The 26,113-nt window shown below is 34.6% G+C and overlaps 2 protein-coding genes across 12 annotated transcripts in view; one reads left to right on the top strand and one right to left on the bottom strand.

The window, feature by feature from the left end:
* UBE2Q2 (ubiquitin conjugating enzyme E2 Q2) overlaps window positions 1-26,113 on the bottom strand; it is a 369,008-nt gene that overhangs the window by 215,800 nt on the left and 127,095 nt on the right. The window lies entirely within an intron of this gene.
* Window positions 1-26,113, top strand: part of NRG4 (neuregulin 4) — a 134,248-nt gene that overhangs the window by 86,347 nt on the left and 21,788 nt on the right. For all 11 annotated transcript variants that reach the window (XM_049706625.1, XM_049706623.1, XM_049706627.1 and 8 more), the window contains one exon: window positions 19,445-19,594. In XM_049706625.1, the coding sequence (XP_049562582.1) occupies window positions 19,445-19,594 (150 nt within the window). The remainder of the gene's footprint in view (window positions 1-19,444; window positions 19,595-26,113) is intronic.

The raw sequence follows: 26,113 nt of genomic DNA, 5'->3' as shown, positions 1-26,113 counted from the left end.
CCCACTCTTTCAGCATTTGTGGCTTCTTAGCTTCTTTTTTCTGGTTTCCCAGACCAGAAAGAGTTTTTCCATGTAAAGCCCCACTGCTGCTCTACTCACTACTTAAGCCACACTCAGCCCCAGGTTAAAAGCTGCAGAAATAGGAACTTACACTATCTCATTGCCTCTCTTCCTTCAACAGAGCATGAACTCCCCAATAGACTCTGTATTTGTTCATTCTCTGGGACTTTCAGGTAGTTGCTTTTCATATTTTGTCCAGATCTTCAGAGTTTTCTGCAGGGGCTGGGAGTGGTGGTCATCCTGTAGCATCTTAGCAAGTCATACCCAGAAGTGAAACCTCTCACATTCATCAAATGTCGTTGTTGTCAAGGATGGTTGTTGAATTTTATCAAATACCTTTTCAGAGTTTATGAACATGATTGTGTTTTTTGTTTTTAACTTTACTTACATGATGAATTATGTTGTTAGATTTCCTGATTTTGAGCCATTTTTGTGTTCCTGGAATACAACTCACTTATTCTTTTAGCGGTCTGCTGATTCTTGTTACTTACATTTTATTTAGGATTTTTGCTTTGATATTTGTAAGTGAGATTGGCCTATTGTTTTCTTATTTGTAAAATCTTTGTTAGGTTTTGGGATCAATGATTATCCTATTTCTTTGAAAGAATTTGAGTATTTTCCTTCTTTTTCTTTCTTTTTTGTGCTGTAACTGCTTTGGAACAGTTTAGCATCAAAATGATCTAATCTTTAAAGTTCGGTAGAATTCTCTATAGAGAAACTGTCTGGGTCTAGTTTTTTAGGGATAGCTCCTTGACAAATTTGTTGTATGGAGAATGGTCTGTTTGGATTTTCTTCTTTGGAAATCAGCCTGTTTAGATTTTGTATTTCATCTGGGGTCATTTTTGGTAAATTATATTTTGTTATACAATTATCCAATTCATCTAGGTTTCCAAAGTTATATGTAAAGAATTTATTAAAATAGCCTCTTTTATGATTTTAAAAAATATTCTTCATCTTTGTGGTTATTTCCTTTATCATGTCTTATGCATTTGTATTTTGGTTATCTATTTTGTATAACAAACCATTCTAAAAATCAGTAACTTAAAAACAACCATTTTATTTGCTCATAATTTCATGGAACACGAATTTGTACTGGTCTTATGTAGGCAGTTCTACTCCACATGGTATCAAAAGGTCACTCATTAGGCTACATTCAGCTTCCAGTAGCATTTCCTCACCATATTTGTAGTCTCTACCAACAGTCTCTGCCCCTGAGGCCTCCACGTATTGTTGGTTCAAATCTAATGCCACAGATGTTAGGTTTTTAGTTGCACCAACACCTTATTCTAAGGTTATCTATTTCTGTGTAACATCCTAAAACTCAGTGGCTTAAAACAACAACCATGTTATAATTTGCACACAATTCTGTGGATTAGGAATTCAAGCAGAGTGATACTGGGTTTTTCTTCTCTTCTATGTCGTATAGGGCTGTGTTCAGCTAGGGGCTTGGTGGTTTCTGAAACATCCAAAGTGGATTCAAGTCTCTGTCCCAACAGGGTAGTCAGACTTCTCACATAGAGATCAAGAGGGAATATTCAAATAGATGCAGGCAGATCTCTTTCAAGGTGTAACTTTGAAAATTATGAAGCATTATCTCCTACATTCTACTTCCCAAAACAAGTCATAGATTCAAGGGGAGGGGAAATAGACTGACACTCAATGAGGAGAGTGACAAAGACTTTATGGCCATCTTTAATCCACCACAATGTGCTTTCTCCCAAAGTTATTTTACTGAGAAGTAGCTCATAGATTTGTTTATTGTTGGGGTTTTTTTTTTCTGTTTTCTAACCCATTTATTTCTGCCTTTATCTTAAGTTCTTCTATTTCCCTTTTAATTATTATATCATTGTTTTTAATCAAGAGGACTTATTAACTTGTTTTCAGTTTTTCTTTCCTATTAATGTAAGTATTTAGAACTAATGAACTTTGCTTTGAACACTGCTTTAGCCGTATCCTATAGATTCTAATCTGTGATTTTCTAGAAATGCTATAATTTTGCTCTTAATTTCCTCTTGACCCAAGGAACTTCCACTTGGAAAGACCTTTTGTTTTCTGCTTTTATTTATCTCCATTTTTTCCCTGCAGTATTATCAGGATGGTCTCTGTAATATTTCTCCCTTTTGGAATTTATTAAGGTTCTGTTTTGATTTTTAGTGGTTTAATATTTAGTATTTTGAACTATTCCTTGGATATTTATATAGAAGGATTACACTATTTTTAAGGCAAAAAGTTTAATGTGTCAATCAGGTCATCTTAATTATATTATTTGGTTCTTTATTCTTACATAATTTTTGTCTATTTTATTTGTCATGGACTGTGAGAAGTAAATTATAGTCTTCTACTACTACTCTTGTTTCTGGCTTTTCCTTTATCTCTTGCAATTAATATTTCATGGTTATTGCTGCTCTGTTATTTTCTGTGAAGATATTAATAACTGTTATGTCTTCATTGTGAGTTAGATCTTTGTATTATGGAAGTACCTTTCTTCATCTAATTTAATGCTTTTTGGCCTGAATTCTACCTTGTCTAATATTAAAATCATGACTCCTGGTTGCCTTTCCTCTATCTTCCACTTTCTTCCTTTCTAAATTACTTTATTCTGGATATGCCTCATAAATGCAGCATAGAGTTGAGTTTAGCATCGTGAGCAATATGAGCATCTTTTTCTTTGAAACCCCTTTTTATTTATTGGTGCAGCATGTGTTTGGTTTTAATTCAGCCATGTTATTTTTTGTTCCTGTCATCTTTCCAAATCCTCCCACCCCATTTCTTTAGGTAGCATCTATTAATTCCCTACTATGAACGGTGATGAAGATGAGCATCCTTTCTCTTCTCCCTGCCTCTCCCTTTAGTTTTAGACAGTGATATTCTTTTTCAGTTTTTTTTAATAACATCTTTATTGGAGTATAATTGCTTTACAATGGTATGTTAGTTTCTGCTTTACGTTTTCAGTTTTTTAAAAAATCTTTAATGTGCTTATACTTCTCTACTACTTGATGTTTCAATGTTAAATACATGCCGCGACTGCCAGCCAACGTATGCTTTAGATCTCAGTCCTCACTTTACCCCTATCCTCCTTACTCTCTTCCCAGTTTTTGTAAATGGTACAATTTCTACTTTGTCAGAGTATATGACATTTTCATTTGTTTTGTCACTACTTTCCCTCATCTGTTTTAGTCTTTGTTCTGTAGTTGAATATATTCAGTGCTCCTTGCTTGCGCTTTTGCCAGTGCCTCTGCAATCATGTCACGATTAGCTGAAGTTTGTCTCCTAGCTGCCTTCCAGAAGTTGGGCTCACAGGTTCAATATTTCCTCCATGCTCTGCATACTTGCACATTTCTGCCACTGTGTCTCACCATTCCTGTGCTCCTGGTTCCTTCTCAGGCCACTGCAAACAAGAAACCAGATTCTTGGAAGTCAAAATGAGCCTTTCACCTTCCAGGAAGCAAATGGTACACACGGAGTTCTCCCTCCTTCATAGTCCCTCAAGCTCTTATTTTGTAGCACCTGCCCCATCTCAGCTTCTTTTGATATTTCTCACAGATATTTTAGAATCTGTGGATTACATCTTTTCAAAAAGTAGGAGGGAAGAAAAGGAGACACTTCTACTCCTTTTAAGGATATTTTCTCGAAGTTGGAAGTTGCACCCATCACTTTTCTCACACTCTATTAGTTGGAACCTAGTCACATGGCTATACCTCAGTTAAAGTGAGATTTAGAAATGCAATCTTTATTTCATGCAGCCCTGTGCCTAGCTAAGGATTCTGTAATTGGAGAAGAGAAAGGATAAAAGGATAATGGGAGTAGGGGATATCTAGCTGTTTCTGCCATATTTCCAGTCGTATTAAGGAAAAGGAGAATTATTGTCTCAAACACACGTAATTAAATGATAAAGAATAACATATATAACATTGGTAAGGATTAAAGGATAGATGTGTATTTCTCAAGCTAGAATATGAAATAGTCCTTTTTTTCTAACAATGATCTAAATTGAGAGGAGCCTTAGTTATACAGAAAGTTTTCCTTGAGGATATCTAAATTCTTTAGGTGATTAATTGCTCAACTTCCCTTTAGTGGGAATAAATGTAGCCAATTATTATTACCCAAATCTAGCTAAATGTGTAAAGATCTTGACTGATGTGACTTGATTATTTTCTGTGAATTGTGAGGTCCTCTGTTATATGCAAATAATCCTCCAAGGATTAATGCTTTGGTCATTAGTATTACTTAGTATTAGGAATCAATTTATCAGAACTGAGCGAAGTGTCTCTGATGGATGGAGGAGGCAGAGAGTGGTCTGGAGCATGGGATCTTTTCTGGATATCACTGCGGTAGGATGTCCTAAGTACCTTTTAAGACTCAAGGCTTCGGGAGTGGGTGCCATGTGGCAACAGAAAACTGAAAAGTGAGGTGAAATGATGCCAGAGATAACCTTGAAAGTTTACCATTTCGTTTGGAAATACCCCAGATTGTGTCTGACTTTCATACTGGGGGTATTCTTCCTCATACTATCTATTGGTTTGCTGTATTTGGTTATACTAATTAACATCAGTTAAGAAGTCCTCAAAGAAAACTTTTTTATTTATTTTGAATTTATCCAATATTTTTCAGTACACCCACACTATTCCTTTCACTAATCTCTATTTTTGCTTTTACTATCCTCTGGAGTCAAGATGTTTTGGGAAAGCTGACAGTTTCTTATGTGCCTAGTAAAAAAATCCTTGAAATGCATTCTTATCAGTTAATGTTTGTTCTGAAACTAATTTGTTTTACTACTGAACAGTTGGTTCATGTTGTCCAGTTTTAGATTGTGGACTCTTTTGAAGCAAAATTCTCTCTCATATATGTGTTTTGAATGGGTTATAAGATTATCAGATAAAAATAGTAAAAACAGTTAAATTTTAGCTATTTTGATCTTGACAAATAATATTTTCAAAATGGCACCAAGATAGAATTATTTGTTTGTGTGTTCTCACTCTAAACCTACATATTTAGGTTCATTAAAACAGAAAATTGTATTTCCCACATAATACATTGCTTGGAAATATAGAAGTAAGATATGTTTGTGGGTATATATAAATATATTTTATATGCAGAGAGAGAGAGTTAGCCCAACTACAAAAGAAAGGGGGGGTGTCAAAATCCATTCAATTTGGAGATAAGAAAAGAATAATATAAAGAGTTTTGCTGATATAAGCACAGGCTAATGCTATTACTGCCTAACTATAGCTATGCTGAGCTGTTCCACTGTTATTCAGGTGTCAGCATTTCTATTATGGACTTATGTTGTCATTATAAGAATTTACTGTAATTTATAGTCTGGAGTAAAAGGATACTATTGTTTTCGAACTTCAACTGAGAATGTTAATACAATAGGAAGAAAATATAGCACAAGTTTTAGATTTTCAGTCATATCATTAGCTTTTTACTCACTTTTAAAGAAAATGTATGTGTAACTACCTCACACTTTTTAAAGAAATTTCAGAAACTGAGTAATTATTATACATCTTCATAGATTCGTATGTATATAGTATATTTTGTAGTTAATCAGATACTCTATATAATTTACTCTGGTTTTACAAATAAATTTCAGAAATCCACATACTAGGCTTTTGTTTAGTGTGTCTAATTTGCATTATTCCTTTTTCCATTTATTCATTTCCTTCTCAGACTTTCTCTGCTAACACCATTCATAAAATTAGGAAAACAACAGTCAGGCCACAGCTCATGTTCAAGAGTTTGTTCGATCATTTATTTGTTCATAAACATTTTTGATCACCTTGATATGCCAGGTGCTTTGAAATACATGATCTCATTGGATCATCCCAAGGTCCCTTTTAGAGGGTGTGAGGCCCCAAGTTTGAGTAACTTATTTCAGGCCACTAGCCCTTTCTACTGCTGTACTCCTTCTTACCTTTGTGTACCCAAGACTTCTCTTAGGAACACGTATTCTAATTTCTGTCCAAGAAAAAGGTGGTTGTTAATCAGGGGCCAAGGGTGAAGTAGCAAAATTTTATCTTTTTACCTCTTCTTGTGTCATGATTCTTTTCCTTCTATTATACATTCTTTCCATGTTCTTTCTGTTTTAAAAATTCTTTCTGAAAATTTCCGTACACATGGAGATTTAAATGACAGTGTAGCTTAATGTATTAGTTTTCCCAAAGATATTGGCGTTTTAACTTTATCTGCAGAAAGAGGATTGAGAGCAGCTGAATCTCATGGCACCAATTGCCTAGCTATTAGGAAGTCCTTTACCCATATCTCATCAAAGCTGCCACTAAATTTGTTAGGCCCAATCTAGATGGATTTTACTAATTTATCATTTACTTGTTTGTAAGATAAAAGAAATTCCAGTTGATTTATTGCTTGACATTCCTTTTTATATTATTTTTGAGATTATTTTCCTGTTATATTACAGTGTACATGTGGCAGAAATTAACCCATGGCATTTTTTTCTTAACATCTTTATTGGAGTATAATTGCTTTACAATGGTATGTTAGTTTCTATATAACAAAGTGAATCAGCTATACGTATACATATATCCCCATATCTCCTCCCTCTTGCATCTCCCTCCCACCCTCCCTATCCCACCCCTCTAGGTGGCCACAAAGCACCAGCTGATCTCCCTGTGCTATGTGGCTGCTTCCCACTAGCTATCTATTTTACATTTGGTAGTATAAATAAGTCCATGCCTCTCTCTCACTTCATCCCAGCTTACCCTTCCCCCTCCCTGTGTCCTCAAGTCCATTCTCTACATCTGCGTCTTTATTTTTTATTTATTTATTTTTTAAATTCCATATATATGTGTTAGCATATGGTATTTGTTTTTCTCTTTCTGACTTACTTCATTCTGTAATGACAGACTCTAGGTCCATCCACCTCATTACAAATAACTCAATTTCGTTTCGTTTTATGACTAATATTCCATTGTATATATGTGCCACATCTTCTTGGTCCAGTCATCTGTTGACAGATGCTTAGGTTGCTTCCATGTCTTGGCTGTTGTAAATAGAGCTGCAGTGAACATTGTGGTACATGACTCTTTTTGAATTATGGTTTTCTCGGGGTATATGCCCAGTAGTGGGATTGCTGGGTCGTATGCCATGGCATGTTTTGATTCTGAAAGAAATTACATTTTCTTTACTTTTACCTACTTAGTTGTTAAAAATAGGGTAGTAGAAAAAATTGCAAAAGTATGGTTCTTTTCTAGTAAAAGAGTTTGATCCAGGGTAGTTTGTTTTATCATGACTTTTATCTTACCTTTAATTTTCACATATAATATGTTCCTGAAAACATGTTTGAAGGTCATTGTCTGAAAGTCGAATGATAGTGTGGTGTAAGGTACCCTCAAGGCCTAATGTGTCATAAAATTCCCAGATATGATCATGTAGTTTCTGCTCCCCTCTATCTTTGCAACCTAATTGGAGGGATAAGAACCTTCCCAGGCTCTGTAGCCTTGGGTCAGCCTTCCTGATGTTATAACATAATTTTTTTAAAAAAAACGGTGAAGGCCTGACCTCATACAAATGTAAATGAACACATGAAAGACATTGTTTAGTTCATTAATTAATGAGGGGACCAGTAAGATGTTAAAACCAGTTCAAAGCAACAGATGCATATATAATCAGGAATGCTGAAAGAAGTTTACAAATACATGCAAAACTATTCAATATCTACAGGGCAATAATCAATTGTATTCCACCAGACAAAATTCATTTGAATTTCTATGGAAAAGAATCATTTGTATTACTCTAAGTTTTCTATAATTTACAGAGTTGTAAAACAGCTGGAAGACAATGAAAGATGCAGGCCCCTAAAGAATCAGATCATCCAGAAGGATGGATTGGACAGAACACCCAGTAGTCTTTTTTTTTTTTTTTTGGTCTGTTTCAAAGTCTTTCATAATTTTTCATAACGGTCTTCCCCCTTGTAGTTATATAATCCCAAAAAATTATTCTATATTGGAAAGTGAAAATCCCTTGTAGTTATATAATCCCAAAAAATTATTCTTGGTGTAAAAAATGCTAGTGCAATAAGAGCATTAGTTAAATATATAGAATTACTGAATTTTGCAATTCAGTACTGAACATCCATGACAGTTACAAAATTAACTTCTGTTTGAAAGTTTTCATAAAGAATCTTGGAATTGACTTTATAAGCCTCTATTATTTGTTGTTGAGGGGCTAGAAAACCAAGCCTAAGAAACTAACTATACCAGATTTCACTTGTAGAGTACCTGTAAATTTGGTGAGTTTCTCTTTTCTCAGAGTCCCCCAAATTTGCTAAGGTTCTTGGCCTGCCAATAAGTGACTTCCTTACCTCCTGAGGGCTTGAACCTATAAGCCAGGTACCAGGCCATTTTTACTGCTTTGTAGATTTTGGATCCATATGTAAAGTCAGCTTTTGTTTTGTAAAAGTGGCTTGACTTACCTAATTCAAAGACAGTCATTCTCAGAAACGATAGTCCATGGGAGGCCTTGGTTGATCAAATGATTTGTCCAGTTTTGTCCTAATGAAAAGAAGAACGGGTTCTTGTTGGACATATGCAAATAACTATATTGCCATGAAGATTAAGGAGACTCAGTAATAGTTTCTGAATTTGCGAGTCAGGGGTTGCTTAATGAGAATCAGATAACATTTCAAAGTATTTTGTTGCATTTTACAGAAGTACTATTTACTAAATTGTTGTGGGTTATGGGTAGCTTAAGAAAAAAGAGAAGGGTTTTTTTTTTAATATAAGAAAAATAGGTCATTACAGTATTAACACTGTCCTAAACAAATAACCACAATAAATTCTCATCAATTCATTCAGTCCTGTGCTCCTTGAGATCTTGGGTTAACAACCTGCTTTCACAAGGCTGTCTGATTTTGAACTATAAAGAATCCTGATTCAGTCCAGTCACCTCAGAAGCTTGTACCCAAGAATCTTTTTTTTTAAGTGTCAGAAATTTGCAATCCTGGTACATTCTTTGTCCATGAGGCTCTGGGACTGTCCTTTTTAGTTCAGAATACAAACCCTGCCTTATAGCCTGTAGCAGTGCCTTCTGACATGCATCACATTAAAACAAAACTACACAGATGACAGATATGTAATGGCTGTGAGCCAGTTAATAATATCAGGGTGAATAAGGGTAAAATTCTCTGTTGGAAGTATAGTGTACAACTATTTAATAAGAGTTTTGATTGGCATTTGCCCTAAGATTAAAAACACTATGGACCGGGAATTCCCTCATGGTCCAGTGGTTAGGACTCTGTGCTTCCACTGAAGGGGGCACGGGTTTGATCCCTGGGAAACTAAGATCCTGTACGCTGCACAGTGTGGCCGAAAAAAAAAGAAAGAAAAAATTATGTGCAGCAAAGGCATTGACAGATCTCCAGGAAATTTCATAGATTTTTGTTCATTATTTTACTGTTATAATTATTTCTATCATCTCTGTTTTTAAAAGACAAAGAAAATTTGTGATTTTCTGCATTTTCTCTGAGAAATCTCAAATACAGTTTTGGGTGACTTTTTATTTTATTTCTTCTATATTTAGGATCCAATTTTGAGAAGACAAAATCAAAAAAGTTGTCAGAGGAGATTTTGGCACTTGGTTAAGATAGGTGCCTGAGAACTAATATTTAATAAACTCTTTAATCAATGAGACAAAATAAAGTTTATTTTCTAAATTCTGTTCACTACACTTTCCCATATTCTAATTAGAACAAACTGACCTGGTTCTCTTTCAGGGGTTTTACCCGTTGAAGCAATTTTTATAATACTGAGATGTTATTTATAACACATTGTGTGTTCATATTATTATCTTCAAGTGAATCAATAAAGTATTTGTAAATTAAATAAAATAATAAAAGTATTTTTGTAAATTTATATTTCACTTTCCAATATAATAAATACCAATAGTTTCTTAACCCATGTAAACAAAAGCTCTCTGGAGTCCTCAGTAAGTCCTAGAGTCCTTTGGACTAGAGACTAAAAAGCCTGAGAACTACTGCAAACTGCAGCTTTCAGACACATCTACCCTTGGAAAGCAAAAGTACACACAGAGTTGTGTTTCTCCGTCACAGTTGTTCCAAGTATAGTCTCATTACTCATATCTTTCAGCCAAGTAACTATAACTAACTTCTGTTTCACAGAGTACACTGGGGTAGTGGATAATTTAGAACTGTATGGCATACACAAGCAATTTAGTAGACTTGCAAAGTCATGAACTCACATATTACAACTTTCTACTGCCACACACATCTCTTCTATGACTCCTTAATGTGGCAAAAATGAATATGTTCATTAACATGACCAAAGCTGTAACCTTCAGAAGCAAAATTATATAAACTTGAAATTATACTTAATGATTAATGTTTCAGTATTCTATCTTACTTAAAAATTACCTGTGTCTAATAATATCCATTAATTCAATTTAATATAAATTCAGACTGGCAGGGACATACATAGCTTACCAAATGTAAAATAGCTAGCTAGTGGGAAGCAGCCGCATAAGGTAGAAACTAACACACCATTGTAAAGCAATTATACTCCACTAAAGATGTTTAAAAAAAAAATAATATAAATTCAAGCTTTTATCTTAGAAATTATCTACTACAAAACATAAATACTACAGAACATAATTATGGTTGAAATAAATGTTTGTCAGAATAATGATTGAATTTAATTGAATACAGTTTTCATTTTTCATAGTTTTTAATAATATGTAGGAGTAATATTAGCTTATTTGATCAGTAAACCTGTATAATTTTAGGAAAAGCAAACCCAAGTGGAATAAAATATATGCTTCTGTTATACCTAATACTGATAAATATATAGCTGTTTTATTAAGCCAAAATTATTAAGCTAGTATTGTTTACCAAAGATTTACTCTTATTAATGTGAACTTGGATTCTTAAAATGTTTCTTAGTTTTAGCAAGAAGAATTTTATTTTAGTATGTTTAAAGCATTAGAAGTTCAAACAACAAGGTCCTACTGTTTCGCACAGGGAATTATTAATATAGTCAATAAACTGTGATTAAACCATAATGGAAAAGAATATGAAAAAGAATATATATGTATAACTGAGTCACTTTGCTGTACAGCAGAAATTAACACAACACTGTAAATCAACTATACTTCAATAAAATTTTAAAAAATAAAGTATTAGAAGTTCGATTTCCTATTCTGGTAATTTTAGCAATACTGAATTTATGTAAGAGCTTGTTTATCTCTGTAAGTCAATCAGAACAGAGCTTCTTTCATTTAAGAGTCTTTATACTATCATTTTTTAGTATCCTCTGGAGAAAGAAAGAAATTTCACAGAGAGTAAGAGGTAAAGGCCTTTCTGAGTTTGACACATAGGCACAGAGAGAGCTTATAGCTTCAGACCTATAACTTTGGCACAGATCAAGTAAACACAGAAACATAAAATCTCACTGGTCCAAATGTCCAAGAGGTACTCTCCTTCCCAGTGGGTATGTAATTTTTAATTGATCTGAGCTAAAAAAATAGAGAAATAAATTTTTAATAAGAGTCTCTATCCTTTCACCTGGTTGAGTAGGTCTCTATCATCCATTTACAGAGATCATCAGATTGTCAAACTATAAAACCAAACTTCTTACCATTGCTCTTACTAATGGGAAAATAACTTATCAGTAGTAACTAAACCAACGACAAAAAAATAAAACATAAAGTTAGTGGAGAGGGGGAAAAAAAGCTAGAGAAACAGAGAACCAGCAAATTTTAAGTTCTATTGGTGAGTGGGATTCACCTCTGGGAGCCAGGAAAAGACATGCCTGGGCTTAAGCCATTAAGGAGGTGCACTTCACTGGCAACTCCATTTAACTAGCTCTGTCAGATGAATCCATCTCAGTGGGCAACCTTCAAACTGGTAAAAAAATAAATTTTTATATATGGGAAAATCATGATTTTCATACAAATATAAAATGAACATGTGTCAAAGACATATTTAACTCATTCATTAACAAGGGAACCAATAAGACATTACAACTGACTCAAAGATGAATTCAAACAACACATACTTGGGTGTTCCCTGGCTGTCCAGTGGTTAGGACTCTGGGCTTTAACTGCCGCGGGCCCGCATGGCATAGCCATTAACAAAAACAAAAACAACACACACATGTAAGTATAGGTGATCAGCCATGTTGAAATGAAATACTAAATACTTACCAATATCCACAGGGAAATCTCTTGTATTATACTGGACAAAATTTATTTATTGTAGGTTTTCTACAATTTACAGAGTTTGTAAAATAGCTCAAAGACAATGGAAAGCACAGGCCCCCACAGAATCAGATAACTCAGAAGGGTCATTAGACAGGGCACCGAACAATCTTTCTTGTCTATTTCAAAGTCTTTCACTGAGAACAATCCAGGCAGAAGCCCTTTCCAGCCCTTGTCCTCTTCGCCAACTTGGGCACAACGTCAGAAAGCCCCTAATCTTTCAACCTTCCAACTAGAACTTTATAGGTTCGTGGAGCAAGGATGGGGGAAAGGATTTGTCTTCACCTATGTTTGCATCACTAGCTGGATGAGGCCTTTCCTTGCTGCCTCACTTTCCTCCAGGCTTCTTGTGATCACCGTGAAGCCAATCATTGCACAGTGTGGAGGTGGAGTTTTAAGACATCAGGCAAAGGGGTATCTGTTGCTATAGTTACCCAGAGTGACTTAGTAAGCTCCAGTTCCCTGAGCCTGATCACCAGAATTCTCCCAGAGGGCCACAAGCTCAGACCAAAGCAGGCCCCTGCTGCCTTGACAGAAGCCAAGCTTTGTCCCCTATCCACAACAGTCAGTGTTGGCTAGGTAGAAATCATCATTTGTCAGGTGATAAAATAAAGACTGAATTCTATTTAAGAGAGGCAATTTAGGAGTACCAACTTATAATATATGAAAGGCTTGTTTTATGAAAGTAAAATAATTGAGGTTGAGAATCACAATTGGAAAAATGTAAGAAAATCAACATTTATTGTGCTTCTGCATTTGATACGTTGCCTCTTTTAATTGTATATTGCGTGTGTGTCTGTCCACAGTTTTGCTGGACCTCAGTGTGCTTTTTACTAAACTCAGTTTCCAAAAGGAATCATCTGGGTTTTATGAGTTGTTTTATTAACCACATAAAATTTTAAAGTTTTCTTAAGGTCAGTTGGTTACCATAGGCTAGTTCTTGGCACTCTTTTTAGGTAAGACTTCTGTTTTTTCATCTGTAAATTTAGTAGAAGGTTATGGTTCAAAGAAAAAAAATTCAAAATGCTACTGTGATATTAATCAGAACAAAGTCCTTTTTACTTTGACTTTGGGCACTGTACAATATGCTTTATTAAACATCAGGATTTAGATTGATCTTCAGAACACCTTTACAGAAAGGAAATCACAGCCTTGAAGCTGATAATAGAACAGTTGCAAAAAGCACGAAACAGCTGCTCTATTTAGCTATGCATTTTGTTAACACTTTTCATATTAGTAACCTTACTTCTGATAAAGCTTTTTCATTAGTATTCTCAGCAGAAACAACTGACATATCTTTCTTGACCTCACCATGCTTAGAACAAAAGCTTAAAAGAGGACCAATCTTCTTGAAACCATGTTTTTCCAGATCATCTGCTTGTCAAACATAGCAGAATATGGTTTTGAAACAGTGGAAACATAACTGCTCTCTTAGGTCTGCTTGTCTTCCACCAGCATTTGTCTTACTCAGTTGTGTCACTTGTTCAAGAGTAGAAGCTACTCTTCAGAACTAACTCAGGTTAGCTCATTGCTGTTCTAGGAAGCAGAATGCCAGTGAAAGATAATGAATGTCCTCCTTTAAAGCTCCTTCATTTTCTTCTTATTTGTTGCATAATAAGTTATATCAGATTACGCATTTGCTTCTGAATTTTGGTTATCCTTTTAGATAGTGTCTTTTCATCCACTATTTCCTTTGAAAGGCCCCTGAAAAATATCCCAATTTCTCACCAGTAAGATTTCATTTTCAACATAGGAATACCATGCAAAGTGACAACTGTGACTTTTGTTCAGCTCTAATACTTAACTTCTTTTGTCAGGAAGTGAACTGATGCTGGCTTCTCTTTGTCTTATTCCAAGTTGGGGCATGAGATTTTCCCTGCATTAGAAGGTTGTTGAGACCTGAAGCCTGGGAAGGTAAGATGCCAGCATGAATATTGTCCGTTTAGAACTGTGGTTTAATTGAGTGTCTGGTGATTTAAGAGCGTAAGTCTTTCCATTTGTTCCTGGATTTATGGTCTTGATGTCCTTTAAGTTTTACCAAAACATGTGAAAAATGTCTACAATTGGAAGGCCCATTTATAATTTATCATTTATAAATTCTAAATATAGCTTTATATTTACTGAAATTATTACTTAAAAGAAAGGAAGAACTGACCTATACCAGTTTTTATGTATAAATAAATCTTTGTATATACAAATATATGTGTATTTTTTACACCAAGGATCATAACAAAATAGAATACAAAATATATATATATATTTTCTGCTTGTAGTTTTACTTTTCCTCCCTGATCATTTTTTTAAAACATATATATACCTTATCTGTCAAGAGCAGTTTTGGATTTCCTCCCTGATTTTTTTTTTTTTTCCCTTGAGGAAAGCAAAATAAGGTGAGAATTGAGATCATTATTTTTCTAACATGGAGGAAGACAACATTTAAGAAACATTTTTTAATCACAAAATTTTCCCCAAGTACTCTGGTGAACCCGGCAGCATTCTATGGGTGTCTCTCCCAAAAAGTCTTAATCGGAAAAGAATAGCCAATGCATGGATTCAGTAATGAAGGTTGTGTTTTAAACTACTGCTGCTCATCATTTGTTTACATGCTTCCTTCATTCACTGTGCTTTAGCTAGTTTCAGTAAGTAAAATATTTCACATTTTCACAGTGATTTACTTAAGCAAAAAAATTATAACCCTTCACAATAAAATTATAACAATACCGTACATAATGACAAATATGAATTATTCTCTATGCAGGATGTTTTATTCATTTATATACAGATATAGTCTGTAGTCCATTTCAGCACATGAATTATCTTGTTCATAGTCAATCTTGGAAGAACCTAACAGATTTTGCTTTTTTACTAGACTTAGATTATACTTACACACTTGAAGCATACTAGTTATTGGTTTTAATTGGTGCTAATATCATATAAATATTAAAACTTTTGCAAGATCGAATATTAGCTAACTATCTCTAGGTACTATTAAGAATCTAATAAATGCTTAGTGAAGTTACATTTATGGCACTAGCTAATAAAAGAGTCAGTCTTCCCTGAATTCTTGGCTTCTAAAAATCTAGTAGGAGTTTCATAGGATGTTGGCATGTTTGTGTATTGTTATCTAGCCCTGGAATGCGAAAGGGATTTAAGCCCATGTGGTAAATTTGTGTTTCTTGAACAATCTAATAGTTTTATTTTATTTTGGTTTTGTTACCATTTTTCATGGTTTCAGATTGAACTTTGATTACTACAGAGTAGGAATCAAACTTGGAAGTCAATTTTGGCATATGCCAATATTATACTTTTTCTTTCCAGGATAGGTTAGCCCAAGTGAAGTGGCATTGACGTTGAATCACTATTTGGTTAGTGGACTCTTATAAAGTTGTTTATTGTTTCTGAAAAATATTTAATAATAATAACATTTATTGATCTCCATGCTCTTAACTTTTTCTGGCTGTAATTTTTCTTGAGCATTTTATTAGCTACTTTAATTTCAGTTTCACTTGCATAGTTTGTTTCAATGTTCAAGTCACTTTTAGACATTATTTGATTCTGACAATAGCCCTATGAAATAGCAAAAGCAGGTGTTATTTTGATTTTTACAGTGTCTTAGAGAGTTTGAGTGGCTTGCCCAAGGTCACACAGCCAACAATCATAAGAGTGGGATCAAGAAATCAGTTTTTTCTAGCTCATAGTCCAATACTCTTTCTTGAAGCTAAATGGCACTGTTTGTTTACATGATTAAAAACTTGGTTCTTACAACTTACCTGGAATGCTGTAGAATCTAATGAGTTTATTTCATGTCCAGTGTACTAAACATAGCTTCTGGGTTTAAGGACAAGATTGTTGGTGGTATTCAGCCAGAAAACCAGCACCCTATGACTTGGATTCTGAGTTTTGGAATTTCTCACCTAGTTGAGCATTTGTACCTGTTCCAGCATCATCTTTCAGTTCCAGGAGAATGTGTGTGACCCTAGTGCTTGGTATTCACCTCATTAGGTGGAACAACTGTTTGCTACTTGGCAGTCTGTGCAGAAGTGATGTCCGGAAATAATTTAGCAAGAAAGTTACATAAAGACTGAAGGCTACTTAGTTCTGCATGAAATGGTGGTACAAATGCCTCACCTTCCTGTTTTGCTTCATCTAGTACTACCATTTAGTTATCTGTCTAAATCTTCTTAATTCACCCTTATTTATCCTTAAAGGAGCTGACTTTGCCTAAAGTTTGATATTTGTGTCATAACTGGGTCATAACATTTTCATAAATGAGCTTGAGCTTTAAAAGTGGAATCCTTGGGCTTCCCTGGTGGCGCAGTGGTTGAGAGTCTGCCTGCCTACGCAGGGGACATGGGTTCGTGCCCCGGTCTGGGAAGATCCCACATGCCGCGGAGCAGCTGGGCCCATGAGCCATGGCCGCTGAGCCTGCGCGTCCGGAGCCTGTGCTCCGCAACGGGAGAGGCCACAACAGTGACAGGCCCACGTACCGCAAAAAAAAAAAAAAAAAAAAAAAAAAGTGGAATCCTTGTACATACTCATTGGTAGGCTGTGTTTACTTTTTTGTATGATACATATCTGAAATTTTTAAATTAATTTTTAGGTTAACCATTTCTACTTCTTAGATAACAGCATAATATTTAAATTTCTTTGCTTTTCTCTAAATTCTGATTTGACTAGTTAAATAATAACAAGATGTGTTTATTCTTCACTTTGCTTTATTTAAAGATACCATCAGCTTTTGACTTTCCCACAAGAGCATGTGTTTGCTTGGCCCTGCTGTAAGACAATAGAACAACACTGTAGTGTTGATTGTTTTCCTTTATATGCCTTTTTTGTTTGTTTGCTTATAGCCTGATCTGACCACTCAGCTTCTATTTATACCATTCTCTTGACTCCTTCCAGCTCAAAGTAAACACATAGGGTTAGTTACATCAGCTAGTTTGTCATCTTTTTCCTTGAAGTTCAATCTTACCTAAACTTGAACAGCCTTGAGTAATGAGTTTATAGCATTTTAAAAAAGAAATCTTCCTTATAAAGAAGAATTATACTGTTTCAATTCAGAATTTATTTCTTTAGAGTTCTAGCTATATTCAAATGGAAACTGAACCCCATTTTAATATCATTTCAAAACCTGAGAGTTATTTTAAAACGATGACAGTAACTTTTCCAGTGGCTAAATCTTTTCTTTAAAAACCTTCGGAAGTCATAAATAATTACTACTTACTGAATTCTGGTTTTGAAAAATTTAGAACTTTTTTTTTTTTTTTTACTGTGTGGAATGCCCCTTTCCTTCTTTGGTTATTTTGTGATGACATATGTATTGATTTTTTTGGTAGTCTCTATATTAACTTTCTAGGCCTGTGTGTGTCTGTGTCTCTGTGCATTATTTATTCCCTTTTTTGGAAGTGGGATGTGGGGCTAGAGGAGAAAGAAACAAATTATTTTCATTTAATCTTTTTTCTCCTCATACTTATTTAACTGACTTGATCTTTGGAAAAAGTAAGTATTTTTTATTTAGACGTTAGGTAATTGTGTTTTGTAAAGTATTTTACTTGCATTTCAGTTTGCCACTCATATTCTGTCCTTTCTTTTCCTTTCTGTTTCCTCAACTCCATCTTTACAGTAGTTTGTGAGAATCAAAACTGCTTCTTTGCTCAAACTGACACTCCTCCCCCCTCAGTGGAGGCCGTAACCAATAACACCACTGCCTCACCATGGGTAGGGCTTGAGGTTCATAAAACATCTTTCATATGCTCATTTAAGTAAAATCGATCCCTTGTGCTATAACTTGATATTCTTTTCTCTTATTTATTTGTATACTGCTTTATTAGCCTATTGCGTTAGTTGCCAAGCTTTGTTAGTAATCAGTTCAGCATGTAACTTTCTAGGACTGCATCCTTGTTAGACTAGGGTGGGAGAAAAGAAGATAACATTTGTAAATACTCCCTAAACTGGAAAGAGGTGAGGAGGAGAATTAATTTAGTAGAACAGATATTTCTATTTTGAGTAATACTAGCTTAAAGAATATATATACACACACATTTTTTTTACGCAAAATTATTGCTAAATGTAGTTTACTCCAGCGGTCCCCAACCTTTTTGGCACCAGGGACCAGTTTCGTGGAAGACAGTTTTACCACGGAGCCGGTGGGGAAAGGGGATGGTTCAGGCGGTAATGTGAGCGATGGGGAGCAGCAAATGAAGCTTCGCTTGCTGGCCCGCTGCAGACCGGTACTGGTCCGTGGCCTGGAGGTTGGGGACCCCTGGTTTACTCTGTAACTTCATGGGTTGCTTTATAAACAAACATTAGTATATATTAAAATACTATTCTTTATTTTAACTGCAACTATGAAATAATGAAATTGATCTGGTGCCAAACTCATTAGTTCATATCAATCTCTAGTTTTATAATCTCTGAACATATTAACAGGGAAAAAGGAACTGACTGATATTACCAAAGATTATGGTTCTCTCTATGGTCACATAGTTTTAAAGAGCTGAAAGTAATTAGCTTTAAAATATTTGGCTGGCAAATGAAAATACCACAAAATCTCTAGAAAAGGAAAGTAATAAGGTAAGGAGTAGAACTACTGGATACTAAAGCATATTATAAAGCAACAGTATTGAAGCAATATGGTAGAAGCCCAAGATTAGATGTATAGATCATTGAAGAATAAAGAAATGCTGTTACTTATACAAGTTTGACATACATTAAAGGAGGCACTGTTAAACAGTAGGAAAGGGAATGATTATTTAATAAATGGGGTTGGAATAACTAGTTAGCAATGTCAAGGAAAAATATACTTAGAACCACATCTATACCAGAAATAACAAAATAAATTTCAGATAAACTTAAGTGTGGATAATTACATATTGAAAATCTAAAAGATAAAAGGACTGAATATTCTATAATTTCTCTGGAATTTCTAAACAATTTGAAAACTGGAAAAGGAAGATAGCAAAGATTAGACTGCACATGCTAATTTGTTTTATTATAACTGTAGCTCTGTGAGCATTATAGGAAAGCATGCCTATTCTATGTTCACAATCTGAAAATTAGTCTTATTTTTTTTTCATACCAGCTGGAAACCTTATGCTTTCTATACTAGTTAATGGAACAGAGAATGCAGTTCTTTATCTAAAATTTTATTCTGTAGATGCATTGAAAATTATACAGGAGCTCGTTGTGAAGAGGTTTTTCTCCCAAGCTCCAGCATCCAAACTAAAAGTGACCTGTTTGCAGCTTTCGTGGCATTGGCTGTTCTTCTAGGAACTCTTATCATTGGAGCCCTCTACTTCCTTTGCAGGTAACCAAAATAAAAACATGCTTTTGGAAAGAAAAAGTAATGCAAAAAGTAGTTATCCTACTAAATAATCAATATGCCCTTTAGCTCTAGATTATTTTTCCAGATTGTTTTTCTGTTTAGAGTTATTTCTCTAATAGAGTTACTGTTATTAAATTTTATTATTTATTTATTTTGTTATTAAATTAATAAGTCATTTTTGAAAGGATCTTAAGCAGTCTGTATTTATTCTTTGTTACTGTCATCATCATTATTTACCTTGACTTTTCTAAACTAGTAAGGTAGGTCCACATTCACTAAAGTCATCATGCCAAAAACACCTAAATATTTGGACTAGGTCTATTTAAAATAGATTTTGTGAAAGAAAAGAAACAATTTATGCAACACGCTGTAAATATAAATTTAAGACATAGTTAATATCTAGGATCAGCTCTTTATTTAGTGCCTACTATGTGCTAGACACTTTATGCTGATAAGCATAACGAATATAATAGTGAAGAAAATAGACATGTTCCCTAACTTCATAGAGATTTAAATCAATTTGGAGAGACAGATGAATTGGCAGGCAATTAATTTGAGAAGACTAGTAACTCATAAGACCAAAGGAAAATTTATTCACATGAAACAACGCTTTGCACTGAAGATTACTTTCATTCATTAGTTTTGGTCTTCAGCTTTTTCTGAATTTTTGTGAAAATAAGTGAATATAGAATTTATTAAATTTAGGAGTTATCTGGTATCATAACTCTCATTATTAATTTTTATTAAATGCACACTGTATGCTATCATAGATATTTGTGCAAATGGAAAATGGAGCTGAGGGTAGTCATAAAAGAGATACAGTGGGCTTGAGAAATTTATATTCTAAGAAAAGTAACATATGTAAAATTATATTTCATAAAATCCTCAATTCTGAATTACTTTACACCATGGAGTAAATAAAAATTGGAGATTGTACTTTTAAAATATGTGGTATTGGTATTACATATTTTATTCTAAAATATATTATTTAGGCAATCTAATATGTTTTATCTCTCATAATTTTAGCATCTTACTACAGATACAAAAATTTAAATACAAGCTCATTGTGTCAGATTATATTTCCCAAAGATAGCCACAACAATATCTCTCATTCCCACATGCTCTTCTGCAGTGTGACCTTGCCACTCCTACATCAAGAGGAAGAGTTTATTTCTCTAAATCTTTGAATCTGGGCAGGCATTCAGTCTGCTTTGACCACAGAATATTGTGGAAATGGTGCTGTTCTAGTTAAGGACATAGCCTTTAAATGGCCTGGCAGCTTCCATCTCCTGTCACTCATACTTCCACTGCTCTTTCACACAATCAGCTACCATGTTGTGAGAACAGAGAACCAGCCTCAGCTGATCTCTCAGCCGACAGCCAGTGTCAACTACCACCATTTGAATAAGCCACCTCAGACATCCAGCTCAATTGAACCTTTAGTTGATCCACATTTAGCTGCCAGTTGACTGCAACCACAGAGATCCCAAGCAAAAACTGCCCAGCTGTCAACCCACAGAAAACCATAAATTGTTTTAATCCACTAAATTCAGGTTGATTTGTTATACTGTTATAGATAACCAGAACACCCATGTTTGGAATTAGGTGTACTCTTGACTTTAAATCATGTTTGGAAAAAGAATGAATAATGATTTATTATTTTATTCTATCCCTCTAAATATTTTGTTGGTCTAATATGCTAAGGAGAAGAACAACTGACTAATTCCCTCATTAATCACTCTAGTGCCAGGTTGGAAATATAGCATTTCATGTGTTATTGATTGGATAATAAATACTTTTGTAATATCAATCAGGATAGGCTAGGTAATTATCAACCCTAACAGTTTAGTGGCTTAAAAAATAAGACTATTTCCCATTCATAGCATATAATTATTATCATTTGGCAGACCGGCTTTTATAATCATAGTCACTTAAAATCTCAAACTGATGGAGCAATCACCATCCTGAATGCTGTGGGTTGCTCTGCCAGAGGGTTTCATATTTGAGTTGAAATGATCTGTCTGGCCATGATTCATTGGCCAGAATGAGCTGCATGGTCCTACTTAATTACAAGGGATACCAGGAAATGCAATTCTACCATATGCCTATGAGGTAGAGAGCTAGAAATACATGTCCTACATAATGACCAAAGGATTTATTAGGAAATCTAATATTCATTCCACTGGGAATTGTTAAGAGGGATTTTTCTTATTCCATAGAGCTTTAACATTGCTGTAATTGTCTAAAAATGAAACTCCTGTGCAAACCCATTGAGTTTGTGCCATGGTATGTTGTACCCCACAGGTGCTTAATGACACAGAGTTTCAGAGGAGACCTTCTAGAACACAGTAACTCTGCAAGCTTGAGCCAGAATTTAGCAATATTGCTAGTATGAGCAGGCTAAACAATACCTTTGTGGTAGAAAGTATGGATAAAAGAAAAATGAAAGTACAGTTGACCCTTGAACAACACAGGTTTGAACTGCATGGGTTCACATATATGCAAATTTTTTTCAATAAATACTACAGTACTACATAATCCATGGTTGGTTGAATCCCTGGATGTGCAATCATGGATATGGAGGGCCAACTGTAAAAGGTATATGTGGATTTTCAACTGTGTGGTGGTGGTCAGCACCCCTAACTGCTGCATTGTTCAAGGGTCAACTGTATATAAGAACAAGAAAGGACAAAAGGAACCTCCAATCACAAATATTATCTGGTTTGCATCCTGATGCAGTCTGAATGTCTAGGGAAAAAAAGCTAGGAATGTTGAATAATCCAGGCTGGCTGGATTAATCCAGGTGGTTGACAGAAACAAATGCAAATTAATTCTTGAAGAACCCACTTTCATCCTTTACCTTAAAAAGTATCTCACAGTATAACAAGATTACCAAACATATAAGAAAAGAAGCACCATGAGTTAGAACCCACAGAAACAACTGATAGTAAAATCAGATATTCAAAATCTTTATTTTTTGGAAGACTCAGGTACGTAATATAAAATACATATATTTAATATATACCAAGAAATAAATGAGAGGATTGTAAATAAGCAAATTTGACAAAGACCAAAACAGAACTATAATGCCTAAAATATAATAATTGTAATTTTTTAAAAGCCAATACATGTCTTAGTTCAATAAAATTTTTTAACCAAGAATATGTTTTTAATAGCAAATTAGACACAATAAAAGATTTAATGAAGTGAAAGATATAGATAAGAAATTACCCAGAAGGTAATTCTGAGAGGAAAGGAAATGGAAAATGTTATAGAGAGGTCAAGAGAAGTCAAGAAAAAGGGAGACTGGAGAGAAAGTACCTAGAAATGTATGATAGAAGAGAGAAAGGGGCAAAGGCAGTATTTGAAAAGGTAATGGCTGAGACCTTTGCAGAACTGATGAAAGTCAACCACAGATTCTAGAAGTCCAACAAATTTCAAGCAGGATAAAAATAAGTTTACCTATGGGCACAGCCCAGTAAAACTGTAGGATGCTCAAAGAGAAGATTGCAAAAATGTTACAAAAGAATGACAGATTATCTTTAAAAATGCAACAGTTTTACTGAAAGCTGGCTGCTCAGTAGGAAAGAAGCAAAACCAGAAGACAGAGCAAGCAATCATATTTTCAGTATCCACTGAAAATAACCATCAACCCCAAATTTCTATATCACAGAAAACATCTTTCAGGAATGAGGGTAAAATGAACATACTTTTATTTATTTATTTTTTTAAATTTTATTTATTTTTGGCCGCATTGGGTCTTTGTTGCTGCCCGTGGGCTTTCTCTAGTTGTGGTGAGTGGGGGCGACTCTTCGTTGTGGTGCATGGGTTTCTCACTGAGGTGGCTTCTCTCGTTGCCAAGCACGGGCTCTAGACACACGGGCTTCAGTAGTTGCGGCACGGGGGCCCTAGAGCGTGTGGGCTTCAGTAGTTGTGGTGCATGGGCTCAGTAGTTGCAGCACACAGGCTCTAGGGCACATGGGCTTCAGTAGTTGTGGCACGTGGGCTCAGTAGTTGTGGCTCGTGGGCTCTAGAGCGCAGACTCAGTAGTTGTGATGCATGGGCTTAGTTGCTCCACGGCATGTGGGGTCTTCCTGGACCAGGGATTGAACCCATGTCCCCTGCATTGGAAGGCATATTCTCAACCATTGGACCACCAGGGAAGTCCCAAAGATACTTTTAGATAAGCAAAACTTGTAAGAGTTTGTCCTCTCATATTTTCAAGCAGAAGGAAATATATTGAGATGCAAGAAAGAAGAAAGATCAGAGAAAGTCATTATGTGAATGAATCAAAACAAATATTGTATAAATTTTAATAATAGTACTATACTATGTCTTTGAAAAGAGGAATTAAAACACATGATGGCAGGACTTCTCTGGTGGCGCAGTGATTAAGAATCCACCTGCCAATGCAGGGGACACTGGTTCAAGCCCTGGTCTGGGAAGATCTCACGTGCCGTGGAGCAACTAAGCCCGTGCGCCACAACTACTGAGCCCGCTCTCTATAGCCCACTAGCCACAACTACTGAGCTCACGTGCCACAACTACTGAAGCCTGTGCTCCGTAGAGCCCATGCTCTGCAACAAGAGAAGCCACCACAATGAGAAAGAAGCCCATGCACTGCAACAAAGAGTAGCCCCCACTCACTGCAAGTAGAGAAAGCCCACATGCAGCAACAAAGACCCAATGAAGCCAAAAATAAATAAATAAATAAAATTTAAAAAAGAAACACATGATGGCGATAGCAAGTAAGTTGAAAGCATTGTAATTAACATATACTAAAGGTTTTTAAATGGGAGGAGGATAATATATAGGTTAATGTGAGACCTTGATATATTAGGAATGAACATGTCTAGGGTGACAATTGAAGAAAAAAATCAAAACATATAATTTACAACTTAGAGGAAGGACAAAAAGGAATAAAAAATAATCAATTGATTAAACATAAAGAAAAATAGAGAAAAAAGGATAAATAGAAAGTATGATATAACATGGTAGATTTATATCTAAATATATCAGTAATTATTTTAAATATAATTGTACTAAAGATTCCAGGTAAAAAACAAAGATTGTCATAATACACCTATATTTTAAAATCTAAATTCTAGATGCTAAGCCCTTCCAGATAAGGATACAAAAAGATTAGGAGTAAAAAGGTCATATAACTATCAGACAAAATAACTGTTATGGTAAAAGATTTAGTTCACTAGGAGGATTTAACAATTTAAAAATGTATGTGGTCTTATAAGCAAAATCTTAAAAGTATAAATCAAAATTTGAAATACAAAGGAGAAATAAGCAAAACCACCATCACAGTTAAATTTTAATGTATGAGTCTCAGAAATTTATAAGAAAGGAGATAAAAATCAGTAAGACTTTATAAGATTTTAGCAATGTAATTAACACATTTGATCTAGACTTATTCTAGAACACAGTACAAAATTCTTTACAAACTCATACAGAATATTTATGAATATTATTCTGTGCTGGGCAGTAAAACAGTTTTCAACACATTTCAAAGGTTTGATGTTATACCACATGCTCAGTCTTTAGTGTGATTAAGAGGAAAGTCAGGGACAAGAATAACTATCAAAGACCTTCACATTTGGAAATTAAGAAATACATGTCTGTATAATTCATGGATCAAAGAGCTCACAATGGAAATTGGGAAATACTTTGACTGGAACTATAATGAAAATACTATATAACAAATCTGAGAGATGCAAATAAACCAACAGAGGAAAACTTATAGCCCTAAATGCTTATATGAGAAAAGAAGAAAGCGTGGAAATAAATAAGCTAAGCATTCATCTCACTAAGTTAGAAAAAGAATAGCAAAATAAATGCCAGGAAACTAGAAGGAAGTAAAAATAAAGGGTAGGAGTTTAAGATAATAAATGTACAATAGGTGTAATAGAGAGGAACAACAAAGACAAAATTTGGTTCTATAAAAAGATTAATAATATTGACAAATCTCTTTCAAAGAAACGGGGGGAAGGCACAAATGAATAATATTAGGAATGAATAAAGATATAATAACTCAGGTGCCACAGGCATTAAAAAGATCAAATAACCTACACATATCCTCCCATATACTTTAAATCATCTCTGAACACCTAATACAATGTAAATGGTAGGTAAATAGTTGTAAATATGATATAAATACTATGTAAATAGTTGTCAGCATTAGGCAAATTCAAGTTTTGCTCTTTGGAGCTTTCTGTATTCTTTTTTTTTTTTCCAAATATTTTCGATTTGAGATTGTTTGAATCCACAAATGCAGAACCCTCTGATACAGCAGGTCGACTGTACAACAGAAATGGTTTACAGTGCAGTGGGGAAATAACGGACTTTCCAATAAATAGTCTTGGCATTACTGTTTATCCAAATGGAAGAAAGTAAAGTTGGATCTTTGCCTCAAAGCATACCTCAAAATCAGTACAGGTAGATTTCACCTAAATGTGAAATGCAAAATGAAAACTCTCAGAAGAACATTTAAAG

The sequence above is a fragment of the Orcinus orca genome, chromosome 2, assembly GCF_937001465.1.
Source record: "Orcinus orca chromosome 2, mOrcOrc1.1, whole genome shotgun sequence".
NCBI classification, from domain to species: Eukaryota; Metazoa; Chordata; class Mammalia; order Artiodactyla; family Delphinidae; genus Orcinus; species Orcinus orca.
The sequence above is the reverse complement of the archived record's forward strand: the minus strand, read 5'-3'. Positions and strand labels throughout refer to the sequence as shown.